At 44.3% G+C, this 20,213-nt stretch overlaps 1 protein-coding gene across 4 annotated transcripts in view; it reads left to right on the top strand.

The window, feature by feature from the left end:
* MAPKAPK5 (MAPK activated protein kinase 5) overlaps positions 1 to 15,013 on the top strand; it is a 38,683-nt gene extending 23,670 nt beyond the window's left edge. For 2 of the 4 annotated variants that reach the window (XM_017542687.2, XM_037743609.1), the window contains 7 exons: positions 2,264 to 2,344; positions 5,067 to 5,254; positions 7,488 to 7,608; positions 10,861 to 10,991; positions 11,268 to 11,389; positions 12,420 to 12,524; positions 14,571 to 15,011. In XM_017542687.2, coding sequence (XP_017398176.1) covers positions 2,264 to 2,344; positions 5,067 to 5,254; positions 7,488 to 7,608; positions 10,861 to 10,991; positions 11,268 to 11,389; positions 12,420 to 12,524; positions 14,571 to 14,665 — 843 coding nt within the window. In that variant the 3' untranslated portion in view covers positions 14,666 to 15,011. Of the gene's footprint in view, positions 1 to 2,263; positions 2,345 to 5,066; positions 5,255 to 7,487; positions 7,609 to 10,860; positions 10,992 to 11,267; positions 11,390 to 12,419; positions 12,525 to 14,570 lie in introns of all 4 variants that reach the window. The other 2 variants (XM_017542694.2, XM_037743606.1) reach the window with 2 other exon arrangements.
* The last annotated feature ends 5,200 nt before the right edge of the window (positions 15,014 to 20,213 follow it).

The following is a 20,213-nucleotide window of genomic DNA, read 5'->3' on the forward strand; positions in this document are numbered from 1 at the left end:
CTCCTGGGTTCAGGCAATTCTCCTGCCTCAGCCTCCTGAGTAGCTGGGATTACAGGCATGCGCCACCATGCCCAGCTAATGTTTTGTATTTTTAGTAGAGACGGGGTTTCTCCGTGCTGACCAGGATGGTCTCGATCTCTTGACCTCGTGATCCACCCGCCTCGGCCTCCCAAAGTGCTGGGATTACAGGCTTGAGCCACCGCGCCCGGCCTTGTTTTGTTTTTTTTAGATGGAGTTTTGCTCTTGTCGCCTAGGCTGGAGTGCAGTGGTGCGATCTCGGCCCACTGCAACCTCTGTCTCCCGGGTTCAAGTGATTCTCCTATCTCAGCCTCCCAAGTAGCTGGGATTACAGACGCCCACTACCACACCCTGCTAATTTTTTGTATTTTTAGTAGAGATGGGGTTTCGCCATGTTGGGTAGGCTGGTCTCGAACTCCTGACCTCAAGTGATCCGCCCACGTTGGCCCCTTTAAGTGCTGGGATTACAGACATGAGCCACTGAGCCCAGTTTGTTGCTCTAATTTTTTTTTTTTAGACGGAGTCTCACTCTGTCACCAGCTGGAATGCAGTGGCATGATTTCAGCTCACTGCACCCTCTGCCTCCCAGGTTCAAGTGCTTCTTCTGCCTCAGCCTTCTGAGTAGCTGGAACTACAGGTGTGCACCACCACGCCCAGCTAATTTTTGTATTTTTAGTAGAGATGGGGTTTCACCATGTTGGGCAGGCCGGTCTGGATCTCTTGACCTCATGATCGGCCTGCCTTGGCCTCCCATAGTGCTGGGATTACAGGCATGAGCCACCGTGCCCAGCTCTGTTTTAATTTTTATCTTTTAAGCCCCACCCTCAGAAGCAGCCATTAATGAAGAAGCTGTCCTTTCTCTGCAGCATTGCTTTTGAGCCTTCATAAAAAATCATTGAACATATATGTATGAGTTTATTTTTGGACTCGTTGTTCAGTTCCATTGATCTCTTTTTCTGTCTTTACCCCAATAACTCATTGTGTTGATTACTACAGCTTGAATTCCCTAATGAGTAATGATGTCTACCATCTTTTCTTTTGTGTGCGCAAAAGAAATTAATACAGATTAATAATATAAGTTAATACAAATTAATAATTCTTGAAATCAAGTAGTGTTGGTCCTCTACTTTTGTTCTTCATTTTCAAAGTTGTTTTTGCTATTCTGACTTCTTTGCATTTCCATGTAAACTTTACAGTCAGCTGTTGATTTCTATAAAAAACTACTGGGAGTTTTGACTGGGGTTGTTTTAGAGCTGTCATTCAATTTGGAGGTGCTAAGATTTTAGTGATACTGAGCCTTCTGACCTATAAGCAAGCTGTATCAGTCCATTGATGTTTGCCTCATAATTTTATTCAGCAATATTATATAGTCAGTTTATAGGTCTCTCACATCTTTGTGAGATTTATTCTTAATGTTTAATATATTTTCTGCTGTTGTGAATGGTGTTTTATTTTTCAGGTTTAATTCATTCACTTTGTTGTTCTTGTGTAAAAACTCTATGTGGTGGTCACAGTTGGAGCCCAGCTCCTCTGCGTGGAGACTGTGGTGTAGGTTTTTATAAGATGGTCAGTGAATTTCTGTTAGGTAAGATAGCTGCAGGTCTTAGAGATGGCATTGAAGGTGGCCTTTGCAAAGTTGCCCAAGGTGGCAGTGCAACCCCCAGCTAAGCTGGAGCAGCTGTATCTTCCATCCACGCAGCTTCATGGGCACAGGGGTATCAAGTAGGTCTGGGTGTGGGATTGCTAATGTGCCCACCTCTGAAGTCCCTCCTCTTGGGACATTGGAGAAGTTGGCCAGGATGATGGTCCCACAGTGGCAGTGGCTACCTCCTTGGAGCACTGAACACCTAGACTGACGTGACTGGTGTAGTCCCTGATTGTGACAGATGCCTTGAAGCTGATCTGGACAGTTCAGATCTGCTTTTGCACAGGTGTAAGGGATACCCCCAGGAAAAAGTCAGTGTTCTCAGACTACTTGATGGGCAAGAATAAGAGAGGAATCTTCTCTAGGAACTTGATCTTTATGTACTTGACCTGGGTCTTTCCTTGGCTGATGGATAAATTACTGGTTTTAAGAAAAAAAGTTTTTAGAAGCGTAGTGTTTATGTGGAGGTTTTTTTTTGTTGTTGTTGTTGGCTGATTGCCAGTTGTCTACCTTCTTCAGTCTTATAGTAGCCTGTCTCAAGGCAGGTTATCGGTGGTGTGATTTTCAGTAAGTGGTCCCCTTTGGTCTGACTCTTGACAGGTACTGGAGGCGCAAAGAAGGCATCAGAAGGAGAAATCTGGCATCATACCTACCTCACCGACGCCCTACACTTACAACAAGGTACAGGAAGAGATATTTCTCTTCATTAAGCAGATGCAACCTCTCCTCTTTAGTGAGGTGTTTGTAGCCTTCTGGGAATGTGGCCAATTCCATTCTCACCTCTTGATTTTCCTGCCCCAAGGAAGCAGCCAGACTTGCAGAAAAGTATTTGGAATTCAAGTTTTTGTTTGTTGAAATACTAAATAAGGTTTGTACTCATTTTGCTTTTGCAGCAGTAATTAGGAGCTGTGATCACCCATCAGGTTATTTTTTTGACTGTCTGTACAATCCACTGGCCACACTGAAAAGATGTGGTTGGCTTGTGTTTTGAGGGGTAGGCCATTTCTGAGACACACAAGTTGGAGAACACTTTGTGGTCATTTATGGTACTATTGTTTCTTACTTCATAAAATACCCAGTAAAGAACAGTATCTGATACACACAGCAAGGGCTCCTAAATGTTACTTGGTACTATTGTGGTTCTTAATCTGTAGCCCACAGTTTTTTTTTTTTGAGACAGAGTCTCGCTCTATTGCCCAGACTGGAGTACAGTGGCATTTTCTCAGCTCACTGAAACCTCTGCCTCCTGTGTTCAGGTGATTCTCCTGCCTCAGCCTCCCAAGTAGCTGAGATTATAGGCTCATGCCACCACAGTTGGCTAATTTTTGTATTTTTAGTAGAGATGGGGTTTCTCCACGTTGGCCAAGCTGGTCTCAAAACTCCTGACCTCAAGTGATCCACCCGCCTCAGCCTCCCAAAGTGCTAGGATTAGAGATATGAGCCACTGCGCCTGGCCTGTGGCCCATACATTGATCCTGTCTATTCTTTCTTTTTTTTTTTTTTTCCTTGAGACAGAGTCTTGCTTTGTCACCTAGACAGGAGTGCAATGGTGCAATCTCTACTCACTGTCACTTCCTTCTCCTGAGTTCAAACAATTCTCCTGCCTTAGTCTCCAAAGTAGCTGGGATTACAGGCACCTGCCACCATGCCCGGCTTATTTTTTGTATTTTTAGTAGAGACCGGGTTTCGCCCTGTTGGCCAGGCTGGTCGTGAACTCCTGACCTCAGGTGACCCACCTGCCTCAGCCTCCCAAAGTGCTGGGATTATGGGCATGAACCACTGCACTCACCTGATCCTGTCTATTCTAAAGCACAAGAGGTTTCGGGCCTCTTGAAACAGGCCCTGGAGTCACTGAGTAAGTAGATCAGAAAAAAAATGATGCTACTTGGGGACTTGAGGCTAGCTATAGATGACAGAGAAGGGCCTGAGAATGGTAAAAAGGCAGTAGGCTGGGACACTTGCTGTGGCTCCACTACTCTTTATGTGACATTGTTGAGGTCACTTGGTTTCACTCTTGACAGAAGACCTGAGAGATGACATGATCTCTGCAGTATTAGTTGCCTTTCTGGAAAGTGAGGGATTGAAGGTCCCTTTCCACCCCTGTAATTTTATATTGTGATTCTGTTCTACAGCATGAGTTATGTCATCCACAAATATCTACTAGTATAATGTGAAAACATGGGCAGGCCAGGTGCCATGGCTCACGCCTGTAATCCCAGCACTTGGGGAGGCCAAGGCAGGCAGATCACGAGGTCAGGAGTTCGAGATCATCCTGGCCAACATGGTGAAACCCTGTCTCTACTAAAAATACAAAAAATTAGCTGGGCATGGTGGTGTGCGCCTGTAATCCCAGCTACTCGGGAGGCTGAGGCACAAGAATCACTTGAACCAGGGAGGAGGAGGTTGTAGTGAGCCAAGATCGCGCCACTGCACTCCAGCCTGGCAACAGAGCGAGATGCTGTCTCAGAAAAAAAAGGAAAGAAAGAAAACATGGGTGAGAGTAGCTGAGACGCCCCGTTATCCAGCCTTTGCTCAAAGTAGCACACAGCTGTGGTGTGAGGGGTTGTGGGGCCCCAGTGGCAGGCTCACTTCTCAGAGCAGCACACAGCTGTGGTGTGAGGGAGTGGCAGGCTCACCGGGCTGCCATCTTAGGCAGATACCTCTTTTATCTCATCGTTCAAGAAAGGCTTGAATTGAAGCCTCTGCAGACCCAGTTTTCAAAGCAAATAGAACTGCATTTAACCGAAATAGGAGTCCTTTCTTTATGCAGTGATTATAGGCCATGGAGTCACGTTACCACCTGCAGACATGGTAGTTGGTAGCAGTTTTGTTTTTTTCCACAGTTTCTACCCCCTGAATGGTGTAAGAGCTTGCAGATGGACTCAGTGAGTCCTTCATGGTCAAAGGAGTGCATTTAGATCTTCCGTTCTTCCCTCCAGTCCTCTCCATGATCTGTATCAAACTGCTTTGGGCCTTTACGAAGTGGCCTGTGCTATATTGTAGGTGAGCCTACCTGTGTCTTAGTCGCTTTGTTTCTACATACAGGTTTCACAGCCAGCTGGTTTGTATCTATTACTTTTCTGGCTGGGGCAAAGCATCCTATACCTGTACACAAGGATCAGATAGATGCTTGGGCCTGAAGAGTGAGAATGAAAGTACCTGTTTATTTCATCCCAGGCTGGCTTTGTATGATGGGATGCATGTATGTAGTATTGGTAGCTTATTGAAAATATGGAGAGAAAGCCTAGTTCTCTTAAGACTTCCTTCAGCTTTCCTTGTCTGTTAAGTGACTCTAGGTGATAGCAGCCAGTATATTGCAGGGGTTATTTCTGGGCCTGTCATGGAGGCTTTATTTGGGGGCTCTGCTTCTGCTGTGAGTGACCATTTTCTTTTTTGTTTTCAGAGCTGTGACTTGTGGTCCCTAGGGGTGATTATCTATGTGATGCTGTGCGGATATCCTCCTTTTTACTCCAAACACCACAGCCGGACTATCCCAAAGGATATGCGGAGAAAGATCATGACAGGCAGTTTTGAGTTCCCAGAGGAAGAGTGGAGTCAGATCTCAGAGATGGCCAAAGACGTTGTAAGGAAGTGAGTTTGCGGGCTGCTGGGCAGGGAGGCCGAGGAGGCCTCCAGGTGGTGGAGCTCAAGAGAATGTGGGTGGAGAAAAGTCGTTGGTTTCTCAGGCGGGCTCCTTCCCGTTTTAATATTACAGAAATTTCTCTGGAGCCTGAGGTGACTGTTCTCAGTGTCTACACCTCGGTGCGAACGAAGCTTTCCTCCCTCCTGTTGCATCCCTAGACTTTGTCCCCAGGGTGTGAACCCAGGTCCCTCTGTAGCCAGTCTTGGCACATTAATTCAAGACCCTAAATTAGAAACCTGGTGTGCTCTCCTTCTTGCATGTGAGCCGGCACGTCATTTGGGACACATGATGCCAGAAAGTGAACTAGGTGCTGAGATCATGACACCACATTTGGTTTTTCATTCCTTGGATGCTGTGGGCATGTGGGTTTGTCAGGCCTGGATCCCACCCTTTACCGTCCCATGGCTCGTTGGTTGCTCTAACATATCCTTTTTTTTTTTTTTTTTTTTTTTTTTNTTTTTTTTGAGACGGAATCTTGCTCTGTTGCCCAGGCTAGAGTGCAGTGGGTCAACCTTGGCTTACTGCAACCTCTGCCTCCTGGGTTCATGTAATTCTGCTGCCTCCGTCTCCCAAGTGGCTGGGATTACAGGCACACGCCAGCACGCCCGGCTAATTCTTGTATTTTTAGTAGAGACGGGGTTTCACCATGTTGGGCAGGCTGGTCTCAAACTACTGACCTCAAGTGATCTGCCCACCTCAGCCTCCCAAAGTGCTGGGATTATAGGCGTGAGCCGCCACACCTGGCTGCTCTGATGTATCTTAAGATGGGAAGATTTAGTAAAGAATTACGGCTAGTGAAAATAAGAAAAATAAAAAAGACAAAAATAGAAAAGAATTACAGCTAGTGTGTAGATGAGGGAGAGTTGACATTCAGAGTCCTTTGGTAACTGGAGGGCTAGGTAAGATGTCAGACCTAAATTGGAATATGTTTGTTTTTCCACCCACATGTGTGGGAGGCTTGGTTGCCTGTGGCCTTAGGCACTGCAACCGTCTTCCCACTGCTGGGGCTTCACTGAGAAGTTTCTCCTTTGTTGGTCAGTTTCTTCCTCTGTGATGGGATGAAGGTGCGTGTTTAGGGCAGTACCTGGGAGCTGTCTCCTGACAGCACTGCCATTTCTCCATGCTCCCTTTCAGAAGGGAGCTTGTCCTGTTGATTGGAGGGTTGGGGGTTGGGGGGTTGGGAGCAGGTTCTGTGTGCTATAAAGAGGGACTGTTTTCTAAAGAGACAAGTAAAAGATTTTAGGAACGTGGGTGCAATGATTAAATCACCATCTGTCCTCACATGCTGTTTCCTTGCTGTATTCCCTGCTATTTGACCAAAACCTCAATGTCCTGGAAGTAGTTCTTTGCCAGTTTTCTGTAGAATACATTTCCCGTCTGTAGAGCAACACTGATTATCTTTTTGGTTTTGGGATTTTCCAAATAATCCTTTCTTTATAATCTGAAGCCCTTGTTCAGAATGATCCAGAAGAAGGTTGCAGGCAAGCTGAGGAGCAGTTAGGCATGTTGTCCTGACATTTGTAATGAGAGGAGATGGAGTTGGAAGGAGGGAACGTGCAGAGATGAGCTAGGAACCGCATCAGCGGGAATGAATGAGATGGAAAGAAGCATGATCTGAAGGCAGACGGCACAGAAGTAGCACCCTGGGCTTAGAAGGAATGCCATCCCCATCTCAGAGACTCTATAAGTTTTTAGCTTTTAAATGTCTCTGGAATAATGGGTTCATGTCCTGCCATATGGTGCTATCTAAGAGTTTTATCAAGTGTAGCAACCTGCTTTTTCAGAACCTCATGACCCTTCAACTAATTTTGCAGCCACTGTCAGACAAAAGAGCACTTGGAGTTCCTTTTGGAAGTTAGAGTCCATTGTCCTAGAAATCTCACTATGGAGATTCAAGGTCTTAAACCCTAGAACTCAGAAGTACCACTGGAATAAGCCCTTTTCTACCATTTTAATCTCACTTTTTCCAGTATAGAAAGGACTGCCTCAAGCCATAGTACCCCTGCAAATGGCTGGAGACTAGAATCCCCGCTGTGCTCTGCAGGTGGAAAGCCTAGGCTTGCAGAAGTCAGTGGGAAGTCAGAACCAGCTAGAGCTGTTTAGAGGCAGGCCCAAGAACTCCCTATGGCCTCTTGATAGTAGCAACTGTGCGTGGCAGCCCTGTTGCCATTTTCTCTACAGGCTCCTGAAGGTCAAACCGGAGGAGAGACTCACCATTGAGGGAGTGCTGGACCACCCCTGGCTCAATTCCACTGAGGCCCTGGATAATGTGCTGCCTTCTGCTCAGCTGATGATGGACAAGGTTTTGAATGATGCTTATTTATTGGCTGAAAAGGCTGCGTTGGGAAGGAATGCTGGGGCTTGACTTAGTGAGGGGCTAAAGGCAAAACAGTGCACAGGACATGATCCTTCCCAAAGAAACATCTCTGGTTTCCTGAGAGTTAGGATCCAAAATAAGGAACTTCTTTCGGTAAAAGACCAAATCAAGGCCTGGTGAATATGCACTTAGGGGCACTCAAAGGAATAGCCTCCATATTTCTGCAAAGGGACTGGGGGCACAGAGCAGTTTAAGATACCCTCCCTTCCCCTGAGGCTTTAAACAAGACTGGCTGGGAAGGCAAGGCCAATAAACATGAAACAGAGGGAACATTTCAAACATCAGAGCCTTGCATGTTAAATTTTCTGTGAATGCTGTGGGAATTCAGAAAAAGAGCACATCTTTGAAGGGATGTAATTTGCCCAAAGAGAAGGCAGAACCCCTCACATGTATTAACTGTCTATTATGTGTCAGCATTTGAGCTCTTTCTCATATTCAGGCATGTGCTGTCCTTGAAGAATTTGAGTAGACAGTGTAAAATGCCTGTGTGTGGTAAACAACATAAGCAAAAAACAGAGATCCAAATACATCATTGGGAAAAACAACTTGGCCTCACTAATGGGAAGTTAATGAGATGGGTGTGACAGGGCCAGGCTTTGCAAGTGGACTGAGGGGTTTAAGTCTTAGTGGGATGCAACTGAGAGGTCATGATAGCTTTTTGAGATTTGCCACTAGGAAGGTATTTAGAGATGGCCAGTCAGACTTGGCAACTTGCAGACTTGCCAACCTAATACTTCTGCAGTAATCTAGAAGCTGGGGGTGGCTACGGGAGCAGGGAAGTAGAGGTTAATGAATAGGCTAAATGTTTTTCAAAAAAATTTTCTGCAGTTTTTGGTGACAGACTAGATATAAGGGGACAGGAGTGGCATAACTGGTGATAACATTGACAAATTAGGAAGGAGGCTGGTTTGGGTGAGAGGAAGTCTCTTAGGGTTTAGAGATTGAGGTGGCAGAAGAACATTCAAACGAATGAGATGTATAGGGTGGGACCATAGTGTGGCTGGGAGCTCAAAGCAATGACAGAGACTTGAGTGTTAACATCTTGAAGGGGTAGAGTGGAAGTGTTAGAAGTCTCTTTCTAAGTTTAGCTGGAACATGGAAGTAAAAGGAGAACTGGAAAGTACAGTTCTCTGTGTTCTCTTTGATTTGTAGGTAGTTGTCTTCCTGTAGTCCAGAAACGGTTTGGTCATTGTAAAATCCAAAGGGATTACTTAGATCCTGGTTGTCAGCACATAGAGGTTACAGTGTGGCACTCCTCAAGATCTTAAAAATGAGGAGATAAAGCCTGGTATGGTGGCTCTCCCCTGTAATCCCAGCACTTTGGGAGGCTGTGGTGGGGGGATCACTTGAGGTCAAGAATTCAAGACCAGCCTGGCCAAAATGGGGAAACCTCATCTCTACCGAAAATACAAAAATGAGCTGGGCATGGTGGCAAGCACCTGTAATCCCAGCTACTTGGGAGGCTGAGGCAGGAGAATCGCTTGAGTCCAGGAGGCAGAGGTTGCAGTGAGCCTAGATCTACCACTGCACACCAGCCTGGGCAACAGATGAGACTGTCTTAAAAAAAGTGGTCAGGATATGAATGGTCAACTTTGGAAGTGTAGAACACTCTCCACCCAAGCCCTGTCTAGGAGCCTGAGCTCATGACCTTGAGCTGCTTCCTTCTTCGGCCAGGCCGTTATTGATTAAATGGATGTGAAGATGCAGAAAGGCATAGCTAATACAGAGCCCATAAATGAGTTCCAGCTTTTCCTGATCTAATGTCATGCACACCATGGAACTACTGTTGTTGTTGTTGTTGTTTTTGAGATGGGAATTTTACTCTTGTTTCCCGGGCTGGAATATAATGGTTATGATCTTGGCTCACTGTAACCTCCGCCTCCCAGGCTCAAGCCATTCTCCTGCCTCAGCCTCCTGAGTAGCTGAGATTACAGGCATGTGCCACCACACCCGGCTAATTTTGTAATTTTACTAGAGATGGGTTGGTCAGGCTGGTCTCGAATTCCTGATCTCAGGCATTCCGTCCGCCTTGGCCTCCCAAAGTGCTGGGACTATAGGTGTAACTACTTTTAAAAGTTGTCAAATTTTGGCCAGGCTTAGTGACTTGTACCTGTAATCCCAGCACTTTGGGAGACTGAGATGGGTGGATCACTTGAGGTCAAGAATTCGAGAGCAGCCTGGCCAACATGGTGAAACCCTGTCTCTACTAAAAATACAAAAATTAGCTGGGCGTGGTGGCACATGCCTGTAATCCCAGCTACTCAGGAGGTTGAAGCAGGAGAATTGCTTGAACCTGGGGGCAAAGGTTGTAGTGAGTCAAGTTTGCACCACTGTACTCCAGCCCCTGGGAGACAGAGCAAGAATCCATCTCAAAAAAAAAGAAAAATTGTCAAATTTTGTTGTGAAAATTCAGATGATATAGTGAGTGATATTAAAAGAAAAAGTAAAACTTCCCTTTCATTCCCCTGTCATAGTCTCAACCCTCAGAGGTAAGGTAATCTGTGGCTTGATGTATACTTTCTGATCATTTTCTGGGATACACACACATATACACAGTTTGTCCTTCTTCTAAAATACAAAAATGGGATCATATTCCTATGAAGCCTTCTGCTGATTTGGTCTGCCCATAATGAGAGCATACACTGTTCATAAAAGCACAAACTTCAAGAGTTCCAGACTCCATGACAGCTATTTCTCACTATAAATTACTTGACTGGTTGTGGCCTCGATCATGTGGCCACAGGCTTGGCCATGCCCACCATGTGAGATGGTCAGGGCTCTGAGCCATCAGGGCTAGGTGAATCAGTCCCGTCTGTAAGGCTTCTTGGGCAGCAGCCTGCCAGCCTTCCTGCTGATGTCCATATGTGCCTCTCTTTACGCCTCCCCTCAGCAGTGGCTGCGAGTGGGGGTTCTGCTGGTATTTCTTACTTGCATTTCTGTCTCCCGACCAGGGACGAAAGGCTAGCTGTTGTGTGACCTTTGGTTGGCCTGGTGTTCCCTGGTTCCTGCTGATCCATGGGGAAGAGTCCTTCACCTTATCAAAATATTTACATTCCTTCAGCATAAGTGTGAAATTGTCTTCTTAGTACCTTGAGCTTTTCCTTTCCACTTTCTTAGACTGGCTTTTTAGGTGCCCAGCAATGAATATGAAAAACTGACGGCAGTGTTTGCATTCAGGCAGTGGTTGCAGGAATCCAGCAGGCACATGCGGAACAGCTGGCCAATATGAGGATTCAGGATCTGAAAGTCAGCCTCAAACCCCTGCACTCAGTGAACAACCCCATTCTGCGGAAGAGGAAGTTACTTGGGTAACTGAGCTTATTTCTTGGATTCTTCTTCATGGCTAGAATGGCTGAGTACTGGGTTCTGAAATTTAAGAAATTTAACTTGCTCGACCAGGGGTCTACCTTTCTTTGGCCTCTCAAGAGGGTGGAGATGGTAAGCTCTTTAAATAGTATCAGGAGTTGGACATACTGTATCATTGTTTTTCTGAAATATGTTGCCTTATGTTTAGAGTTAGTATCTGTCCAGAGTTGGTTTTTGGGGTCTCATGTTGTCATTACCTCTCCCTCAAACTCTTAAAGCACCAAGCCAAAGGACAGTGTCTATATCCACGACCATGAGAATGGAGCTGAGGATTCCAATGTTGCCTTGGAAAAACTCCGAGATGTGATTGCTCAGTGTATTCTCCCCCAGGCTGGTAAAGGTCACACCATTTACTAATCCTCTGTGTGTCGGGGGAGGTAGGGTGGAGAGAGGGTTGGGGGAGGTGTATGCATGCACATGGCAAAAGGAATGGTTTAATTCTGGGTTGTTTCATCTTGTGTTATAAGAAAAGTACACTATATAAGGTGGTCTGTGCCCACTAAAAAGATTGAACAGTGGGAGCTCAGAAATGCAGTTAAGTTCTACCCTCCTTTGGTTTTCTGTGAAATTTCTAGTTTAGAATTAATTGGCAGTGTCAGGGCAAGCATGCAATTTTGTGTTTTCTTAGTTTTATAACAAGGGCACAAGTTGGGGGATGGAGAATGGAAAGTATGGGTAGGGTCTGAATCTCATTGCAGGCTGTTCAGTATTTCTAGAGCCTTTAGAGTGCAAGGCTGCCATTAGCTCACAAATATGAGAACACCTCCCTAGTTGAGAAGCAGCTCCTGCTGCTACTCTTATCATGGGCAGAGTGACTTACATGTGGGTCCTTTGGAGTGAAAGCTTTATTTCATTATATTCTCTCTCCACTCAACAGGGTGTGAGGGGCTATTCTCATCAGATGAATGACGTACTTCACGTATTAGGCCAGAAAATGGTTGAGTTGACCTGTCTATCTCCCTAGATTCCCTAGGCTTTAAGACAACTTATATAGTGTCCCTCAGTTAGCTTTCTAAAGTAAGAAATGAGCTTAGGAGAAAGAAGGTAGCCCACTCTCCCACTTTTGGTCTTCGGTTGACCAGGTGTCTTTTGTTCAACAGTAGGGTCTACCATAGCCTGTTTCCCATCCCCCGGTGATAAGACTCTGGGGCCATCAGAGGATTTGTATGAGGATGTCACAGTAAAAGAGTCCAAATACCAGATGTGGTCTACATAATACAGGGACTAGCAGTAAAGCCTATGTCTGGTGAAGTTTTGCAAACTCAGTCATTATTTTTCAACCAGTTGGACATCACGTCCTTCCATCTCTCACACTAAAACCCCATGATGCTGCAGGAAAAATGCAACTTCCTCTTCATCCTTACCAATAGGAGAGAATGAAGATGAGAAACTGAATGAAGTAATGCAGGAGGCTTGGAAGTATAACCGGGAATGCAAACTCCTAAGAGATACTCTGCAAAGCTTCAGCTGGAATGGTAGGAGTCTTCATCACTCCCTTTCCCAGGAATTCAGACAAGTGATTATGTTTAGAACATTGTTGTAGGATCTCTTCCGGGCCTGAGCTGCCGCTGTCTGGAAGTGAAGTGAGGCTGGCTGGAGAGTGAGTGGAGCATTGTGGAATGTGCGTTAGCTCTACATTAACTGCCAGGCATATCTGGATGTCTGGCCCTTTCACTTATTTTCCAGAGTTCAAGTGAATTGCGTGTTGCAGATTCAGCACTGGAAAGCCCCCATCACACACTACTTGGGTTAAAAAAACCCAGATTTCAGAACTCCCAGATACCAGGACTGTTCACGAGGTCATTAAGGAGCAACACGTGCTGCAAGGGATAAAGAGGACAAAGTGACAATGAGTCCACCGTGCTGACCCTGCTGATCTGCTTAGCTTAGAGAAAAGCTGTTTCACCAAAGAGGAGAAAGTTTGCCAGATATACTGCTGGTTAAGTTTTTTCCCCCAGGCAAATAAGGTAGAGATGTATTTCTTGAACTGACTTTTTTTTTTTTGAGATGGAGTTTCACTCTATCCCCCAGGTTGGAGTGCAGTGGCATAATCCTGGCTCACGGCAACCTCTACCTCCTGGGCTCAAGCGATTCTCCTGCCTCAGCCTCCCAAGGAGCTGGGACTACAGGTGCACACCACCCATACTCAGCTAGTTTTTGTATTTTTGTTTAGTAGAGACGGGGTTTCACCATTCTGGCCAGGCTGGTCTTGAACTCCTGACCTCAAGCGATCTACCCACTTCGGCCTCCCAATGTGTTGGGATTACAGGCATGAGCCACTGTGCTTGGCCTGCCTCACTTGTTTCTTAGACATGCCATAAGAAATCTAAAGTTCTAGCCTGGCCATTCCTATACTTGGAGGAGACTCACTTCCCTGGGATTTTTTTTTTTAAAGAAAAACTTGAAATATGTCATTTTAGAAAAGTGATCTCATACGAATTATGGACTTCAGTGAATTTTCACAAAGTGCACACTCCTCTGTAACCAGCACCTAGATCATGTAGTAGATGTCCTGTTCCGGTCACTCCCTCCCTCCATTCAAGAGTAATAACAGTCCTGATTTCTAGCACTATAGCCTAATTTTGCCTGATTTTGTATTCTTTGTGAATGGAATCACACAAGTCTGTTTTTTTATGTCTGACTTCTTTTAGTCACATATATTTTAGTCATTATATTTATGAGATCCATCCATGTTGTGTAGCAGCAGATCATTCATTCTCATTCTATGAATATGTGCTATATTTCTCCATTCTACTGTCGAATGGACTTCAGGATTATTTCCAGGTTTGGGAAATTCAGAAAAGGGCTGTGATGAATACTCTTGTATATGTCTTTTGATGAGCTCAGCTATCTTACGTGTATAGGATTAGAATTGCTGGCTCATGGAGGTCTTCATCTGCCTGACTTTAGTGGGTACTACCACCAGTTTTTCAAAGTGGTTGTATGAATTTATGAACTCCCACTAGCAGTGTTTGGGGGTTCTGGTTACTTCACATCCATACCAACTGTTTCTATTGTCTTTAAAACATCTTTGTTATCCTGGTTAGTATGTAGCTGGTATTGCAATGTGGTTTTAGTTTGCATTACCCTGATCACTGATGTACTTTTTAAATGTTTATGGGCCAGTTAGATTTCCTCTTTTGTTGAAGTACATATTCAAGTCTTTTACCCATTTTTTTTTTTCACTGAGTTGTATCTTTCTTATAGATGTACAGGAATTCTTTCTATATTCTGGATATGAGTCATTGGTCAGCTGTGTGCAGTATAAAAATCTTGTCTCTCTTTGTGGTTTGCTTGTATGTTGTGGTGAGCTTTGGATTTTTACTGCCAGGTTAGTGGAACTGTACAATTGCTACCTGAAAAATAGGGGATCTGAACTGCTTTTGATCAGTGGTGGGAGTGGTTTCTCCACTGGTGAGGGCAAATTTGATATTGGTAAGCTGGACCTGACTGGTCTCTGTCAAGAGTCTGCCACTTCTTTGAGAGTTTGAGGACTGACCTGGTTCTTTTTTGGCTTTCAGGTCGTGGATTCACAGATAAAGTAGATCGACTAAAACTGGCAGAAATTGTGAAGCAGGTGATAGAAGAGCAAACTACGTCCCATGAATCCCAATAATGACAGCTTCAAACTTTGTTTTTTGTAACAATTTGAAAAATTATTCTTTAATGTATAAAGTAATTTTATGTAAATTAATAAATCATAATTTCATTTCCACATTTATTAAAGTTGCTGTATAGATTGAAGGTGCAGGACTTAGTATAGTTATTGTTTGTTTTTAAGAAAAGCTCAGTTCCTAGCGATATACTATTTAGGACTGTGTAGTCATATATTTGTGAGATGACAGATGATGCTGTCAAGCAATATTGTTTTATTTGTAATAAAGTATACAAAAACCACTTGCCAGCAGAAGATAAAGGACTGACTATACTGACCTTTCCGATTAGTAAACAGTTGAATCAAGGACTGTGGAGTCTGGTTTCAGTTGCCCTGTGTATTTCTTTTCTGCACCATTGCTAGATTAGCTCTAGTGTCAAGACATTTTTGTGGATCAGTCATTGCAGACTGCCTGCTGGAACTCACGGGAAGCACACTTGAGCTTGGAGAGCCAGCGCTCATGATGGAAGAAGAGGGAGTTGAGCCCTCATTGCTCCTGCCCCTAATTCCCTAGAGAAAAGCAGGAACATTTCCTTTCTGTCATATTTGTTAAAAGGGTACTGGTGTGTTTCTTAAATCTGACAGGGTTGGGCACGGTGGCTCATACCTGTAATCCCAGCATTTTAGGAGGCTAAGGCAGGCGGATCACAAGGTCAGGAGATAGAGACCAGCCTGGCCAACATGGTGAAACCCCGTCTCTACAAAAAATACAAAATTAGCTGGGCATGGTGGCACACTCCTGTAGTCCCGGCTACTCGGGAGGCTGAGGTGGGAGAATCTCTTGAACCCAGGAGGCGGAGGTTGCAGTGAGCTGAGATCGTGCCACTGCACTCCAGCCTGGGTGACAGAGCGAGACTCCGTCTCAGAAAATAAATCTGTTTTCTTGTGTGTTTATTCCAGACAGAGCCTCACCCTGTCGCCCAAGCTGGAGTGCAGTGGCGCAGTCTCGGCTTACTGCAGTCTCCGCCTCTAGGATTCAAGTGATTCTCCTGCCTCAGCCTCCTGAGTATCTCCCACCTCAGCCTCTCAAGTATCTGGGAATACAGGTGCCCGCTACCACACCCGGCTAATTTTGGTATTTCTGATAGAGGCGGGGTTTCGCCATGTTGGCCAGAGGGTTCTTGAGGTCCTGATCTTGTGATCCATCCGCCTCGGCCTCCCAAAGTGCTAGAATTACAGGCGTCAGCCACCAAGCCTGGCCTATTCTTTGTATGTTTAACCGGAGCTTCCCTTTCCCCTTCTATGAGGTCCTGCTTTGTCCTTTCCCCTTCCCTGCAGCCTTCCTTTATTTCCTTTCCCTGTTCCTCTGGTCCTCTTTTTGGAATAATTTGTCTGAGAAATATACATATAATTGAAGTAGCCCTATTGGATTATTGTGTAAGATGATCCAGTTTTTTTTTTTTTTTTTTTTTTTTTTTTTTTTTTAATTTTTTTTTTTTTTTTTTTTTTTGAGACAGAGTTTCGCTCTTGTTACCCAGGCTGGAGTGCAATGGCGCAATCTCGGCTCACCGCAACCTCCGTCTCCTGGGTTCAGGCAATTCTCCTGCCTCAGCCTCCTGAGTAGCTGGGATTACAGGCACGCGCCACCATGCCCAGCTAATTTTTGTATTTTTAGTAGAGACGGGGTTTCACCATGTTGACCAGGATGGTCTCGATCTCTTGACTTCGTGATCCACCCGCCTCGGCCTCCCAAAGTGCTGGGATTACAGGCGTGAGCCACCCCGCCCGGCCCCAGTTTTGTTTTGTTTTGTTTTCCATAAGGCTGCCCTTTTTCTCTTCACTATGTCTGCCTGGTTTTGTGTTGGCATCCTCTGGACTTCATTTATCTTGCTTATTACTCTTCATTTTCAGGAAGCATGGTTTTGACTCAGAGAGCAGCTGTTTGAAAATAAGTCTGGGTCTTTTTGCAGTTTTCTGTTGTGCTTATGGGTTTCCATGACCAATTTTCTAGTGTGTTTGTGTGTGTGTGTGTGTGTGTGTGTGTGAAGCAGAGTTTTTGGTGGGTGCTCATGGTACATAGAAAAGCTGGCAGGTACACTCTAACTTGCAGGACAGAGAGACAGGATTAGTCATCTGTTACTCAGTTTTTTCTCATTGTATTCTCCAATTAAAATTGATCTCAGCTGGGCGCAGTGGCTTATGCCTTCCCAGCACTTTGGGAGGCTGAGGCAGGTGGATCACGAGGTCAGGAGATTGAGACCATCCTGGTCAACATGGTGAAACCCTGTCTGTACTAAAAATACAAAAATTAGCTGGGCATGGTGGCGTGCGCCTGTAGTCCCAGTTACTTGGGAGGCTGTGGCAGGAGAATTGCTTGAACCCAGGAGGTGGAGGCTGCGGTGAGCTGAGATCGGGCCATTGCACTCCAGCCTGGGTAACAAGTGCGAAACTCCATCTCAGAAAAAAAAAAAAAAAAATATTGATCTCACCAGCGACTTATTTTTCCAACTCCTCCACCGTGCTAATTCCTCCACCCTGAGTCTTCAGGATGACATTTGGCCAGTATGCCCTGTATGTGTGTGACTGCCTGTGGGGATAAACAATAAAAACACAAAGTGTCTTAAGAATTACCTTATTACATTGGTTCCTTTTTATCTTGGAGAATTTGTAATTAAAAGCTATTTTTTGAGATAAGTTTCACTAATCTTAGGCGACTAATAACTTATAAATGGATTTCCTATAAGGAGAATTGAATACTTACCCGCCACCTCCCCTGAGACGGTCTCACTCTGCCACCCAGGCTGGAGTGCAGTGGCGTGATTTCGGCTCACTGCAACCTCTCCCTCCCCAGTTTGTGCAGTTCTCCTGGCTCAGCTTCCTGAGTAGCTGGGACTACAGATGTGCACCACCATGCCTGGCTAATTTTTGTATTTTTAGTAGAGATGGGGTTTCACCATATTGGCCAGGCTGGTCTCTGATTGCTGACATTGTGATCCATCTGCTTCAGCCTCCGAAAGCGCTGGGATTACAGGCATGAGCCACTGTGCCTGACCTGAATACTTTTCATGATGGCAAAATCTAAGAGGCAACAGAAAAAAAAAAACGTTTTTAAATTTTCTGACTAGGAAACTTGGCTGAGAGTTTAATTAAGTGCCTATTGTGTTTTCCAGTGAAATGCAGATCTTACAGATTACTTCTTACAGTTAGGAAAATTCCACACTTGTGTAATATTAGAACAACTGTAGTTTTCCTATCTTAGGGCAGAGGTTCAGTATTCCATGGGGAGAGAAAGTCAGTAATTACCTTTGTTACTCTTTTTCTTTAAAGGAATTTTCTAGCATATCCAGTTTATCAGTAACTTCTTAAATTGGTGACTTGGGTGTCTTCTAAAAAGGCCCAGGATGACTTTTCCCCCTTCAATGTATGCTGAATTTTAGGTGTGATGAAAAAGGTATCAAAATGATGCTTCCTTTGACTCTGAGCATCTGTTGCCCACGTTGCAGTCACTTCGAGCTGAATTTAGGTGGCCCTCAATGTAAGTGCTATGTCCAGACATGTCCAAATGAGCACCAAGCCGGAAGTTTATGAACACGCCAGAGGATACCCCAGCTGTTGTAATGCAGCAGTGTGCCTTGAAATACTCAGCATGGCTTGGTCTTCAGAGGGGAGTTTTGTTTGTATATTCCTAGTCCAGTAGTAAATTCTGCTTTAACATAACCACCATGTTTGCTACTTGAAATCCGCACATAACTGGAAGTGAAACGGTATCTTTCTTGCATTTTTTAGCCTTTCTAACACCATACCTGTGGAAACATAACACTGTAAAAACAGTTCTTATAAAGCAGCACGTTATACTCCCCTGTTTGCCTACATGATTTACTAATTATGTAGTAATTAAAGCCATTACTTATCAATCAAATACCTTTAGACTTTACCACAGTTATAAAAGTTGGCTTGATGTAGTAAAACTTGTATCTCTCTAATGTATGAGCATAGGAGAATGCCAGTCAGAATTTATTGTTTGAAACATAAGGCTGGCCGTGGTGACTCACGAGTGTAATTCCAGCACTTTGGGAGGCTGAAGTGGGTGGCTCACCTGAGGTCAGGAGTTCAAGACCGGCTTGGCTAACATTGTGAAACTCTGCCTCTACAAAAATACAAAACTTAGCCAGGTGTGATGGTGCATGCCAGTAATCCCAGCTGCTCAGGAGGCTGAGGCAGGAGAATCACTTGAACCCTGAGGCAGAGGTTGCAGTGAGTGGAGATCATGCCACTGCAGTCTAGCCTGGGCAACAGAGACTCTATCTGAGAAATAAATAAAAACTAAATAAATAAATAAATAGATGTGATCCTGCTATGTTGCCCAGGTTGGACTCAAACTTCTGGGCTCAAGCAATCCTCCTGCCTCAGCCTTCTGAATAGCTGGGATTACAGGTGCAAACCACCATGCCTGGCGGGAACTACTCTTTAAAAAGAGTTTATGTTGCTTGTATTCATTAGAGAAAAAAACGAGTTGAAGAAATGGTAATTGTTGGTCAAAAAAGCCAAAAGATTTAAATCAGGTCTTGTGTATGGGTATGTATATGTGCATGTATTTATTGAAGAAAATGTGTTTCAATTTGAGAATTAGAAAACTGGATATTTCATTTTAATTATTTAAAGAGTAGACTCGTTCTTCCATTATTGAATCTTCTTTTATCCCACCAAATGGCTTAATCTAATTACTCTGCCTATTTTGGTTAAGACACAGGGAAACACTCTAAAACCTGTGATAATTTTCAAAATATAATTTTAAGATTTGCTCTTACATAAATCACAAGAAGAAATACAGCTGGAAATAATTTCACTTTTCTTGCTGTAAATTTTTTTAGTGGGTTTGTAACAGTATACATTTTCTTGCTAGATGCTAACGATACATTTTGTTATCTGTATTAGGAATTACATATTTAATAGGAATAGTGAATAAATTGGTCTGCTCTCATGCTGTGAAGATCTTAAAGTACCATTATATTCCTTTCTGTAGTCATAGCTCATATGTGAAAGGTCTCATGTAAATATCTGACTTGCGGTAAAATTACATTTATGCAAGATAAAAAATGAAGAGCTTTATTTTTCTTCATCTAGAATGCACAGAATAACCGGGTAAGGAATGGATGCATAGGGCCTTTTTTCCTTTTAAATTTGTACTGCTAAATACACTAAGGAAACTGACATCAAAACCAAATTCAAGGACTTCCACAGACATTACAGGTCAATTTTAGTTCCAAAGGAAATAAATATTTTTAAAGTTCTTACATAGCCCAGTTTTCTCTTCTTTCCTTTTTTTAATTTGAGATGGAGTTTCACTCTTGTTGCCCAGGCCGAAGTGCAATGGCACAGTCTTGGTTCACTGTAACCTCCATCTCCCGGGTTCATGCAATTCTCCTGCCTCAGCCTCCTGAGTAGGTGGAATTCAGGCGTGTATCACCACACTCAGCTAATTTTGTATTTTTAGCAGAGACAGGGTTTCTCCACGTTGGTTAGGCTGGTCTCAAACTCCCAAACTCAGGTGATACGCCTGCCTCGGACT

Source organism: Cebus imitator, unplaced genomic scaffold (assembly GCF_001604975.1).
Source record: "Cebus imitator isolate Cc_AM_T3 unplaced genomic scaffold, Cebus_imitator-1.0 Scaffold8, whole genome shotgun sequence".
NCBI lineage: Eukaryota > Metazoa > Chordata > Mammalia > Primates > Cebidae > Cebus > Cebus imitator.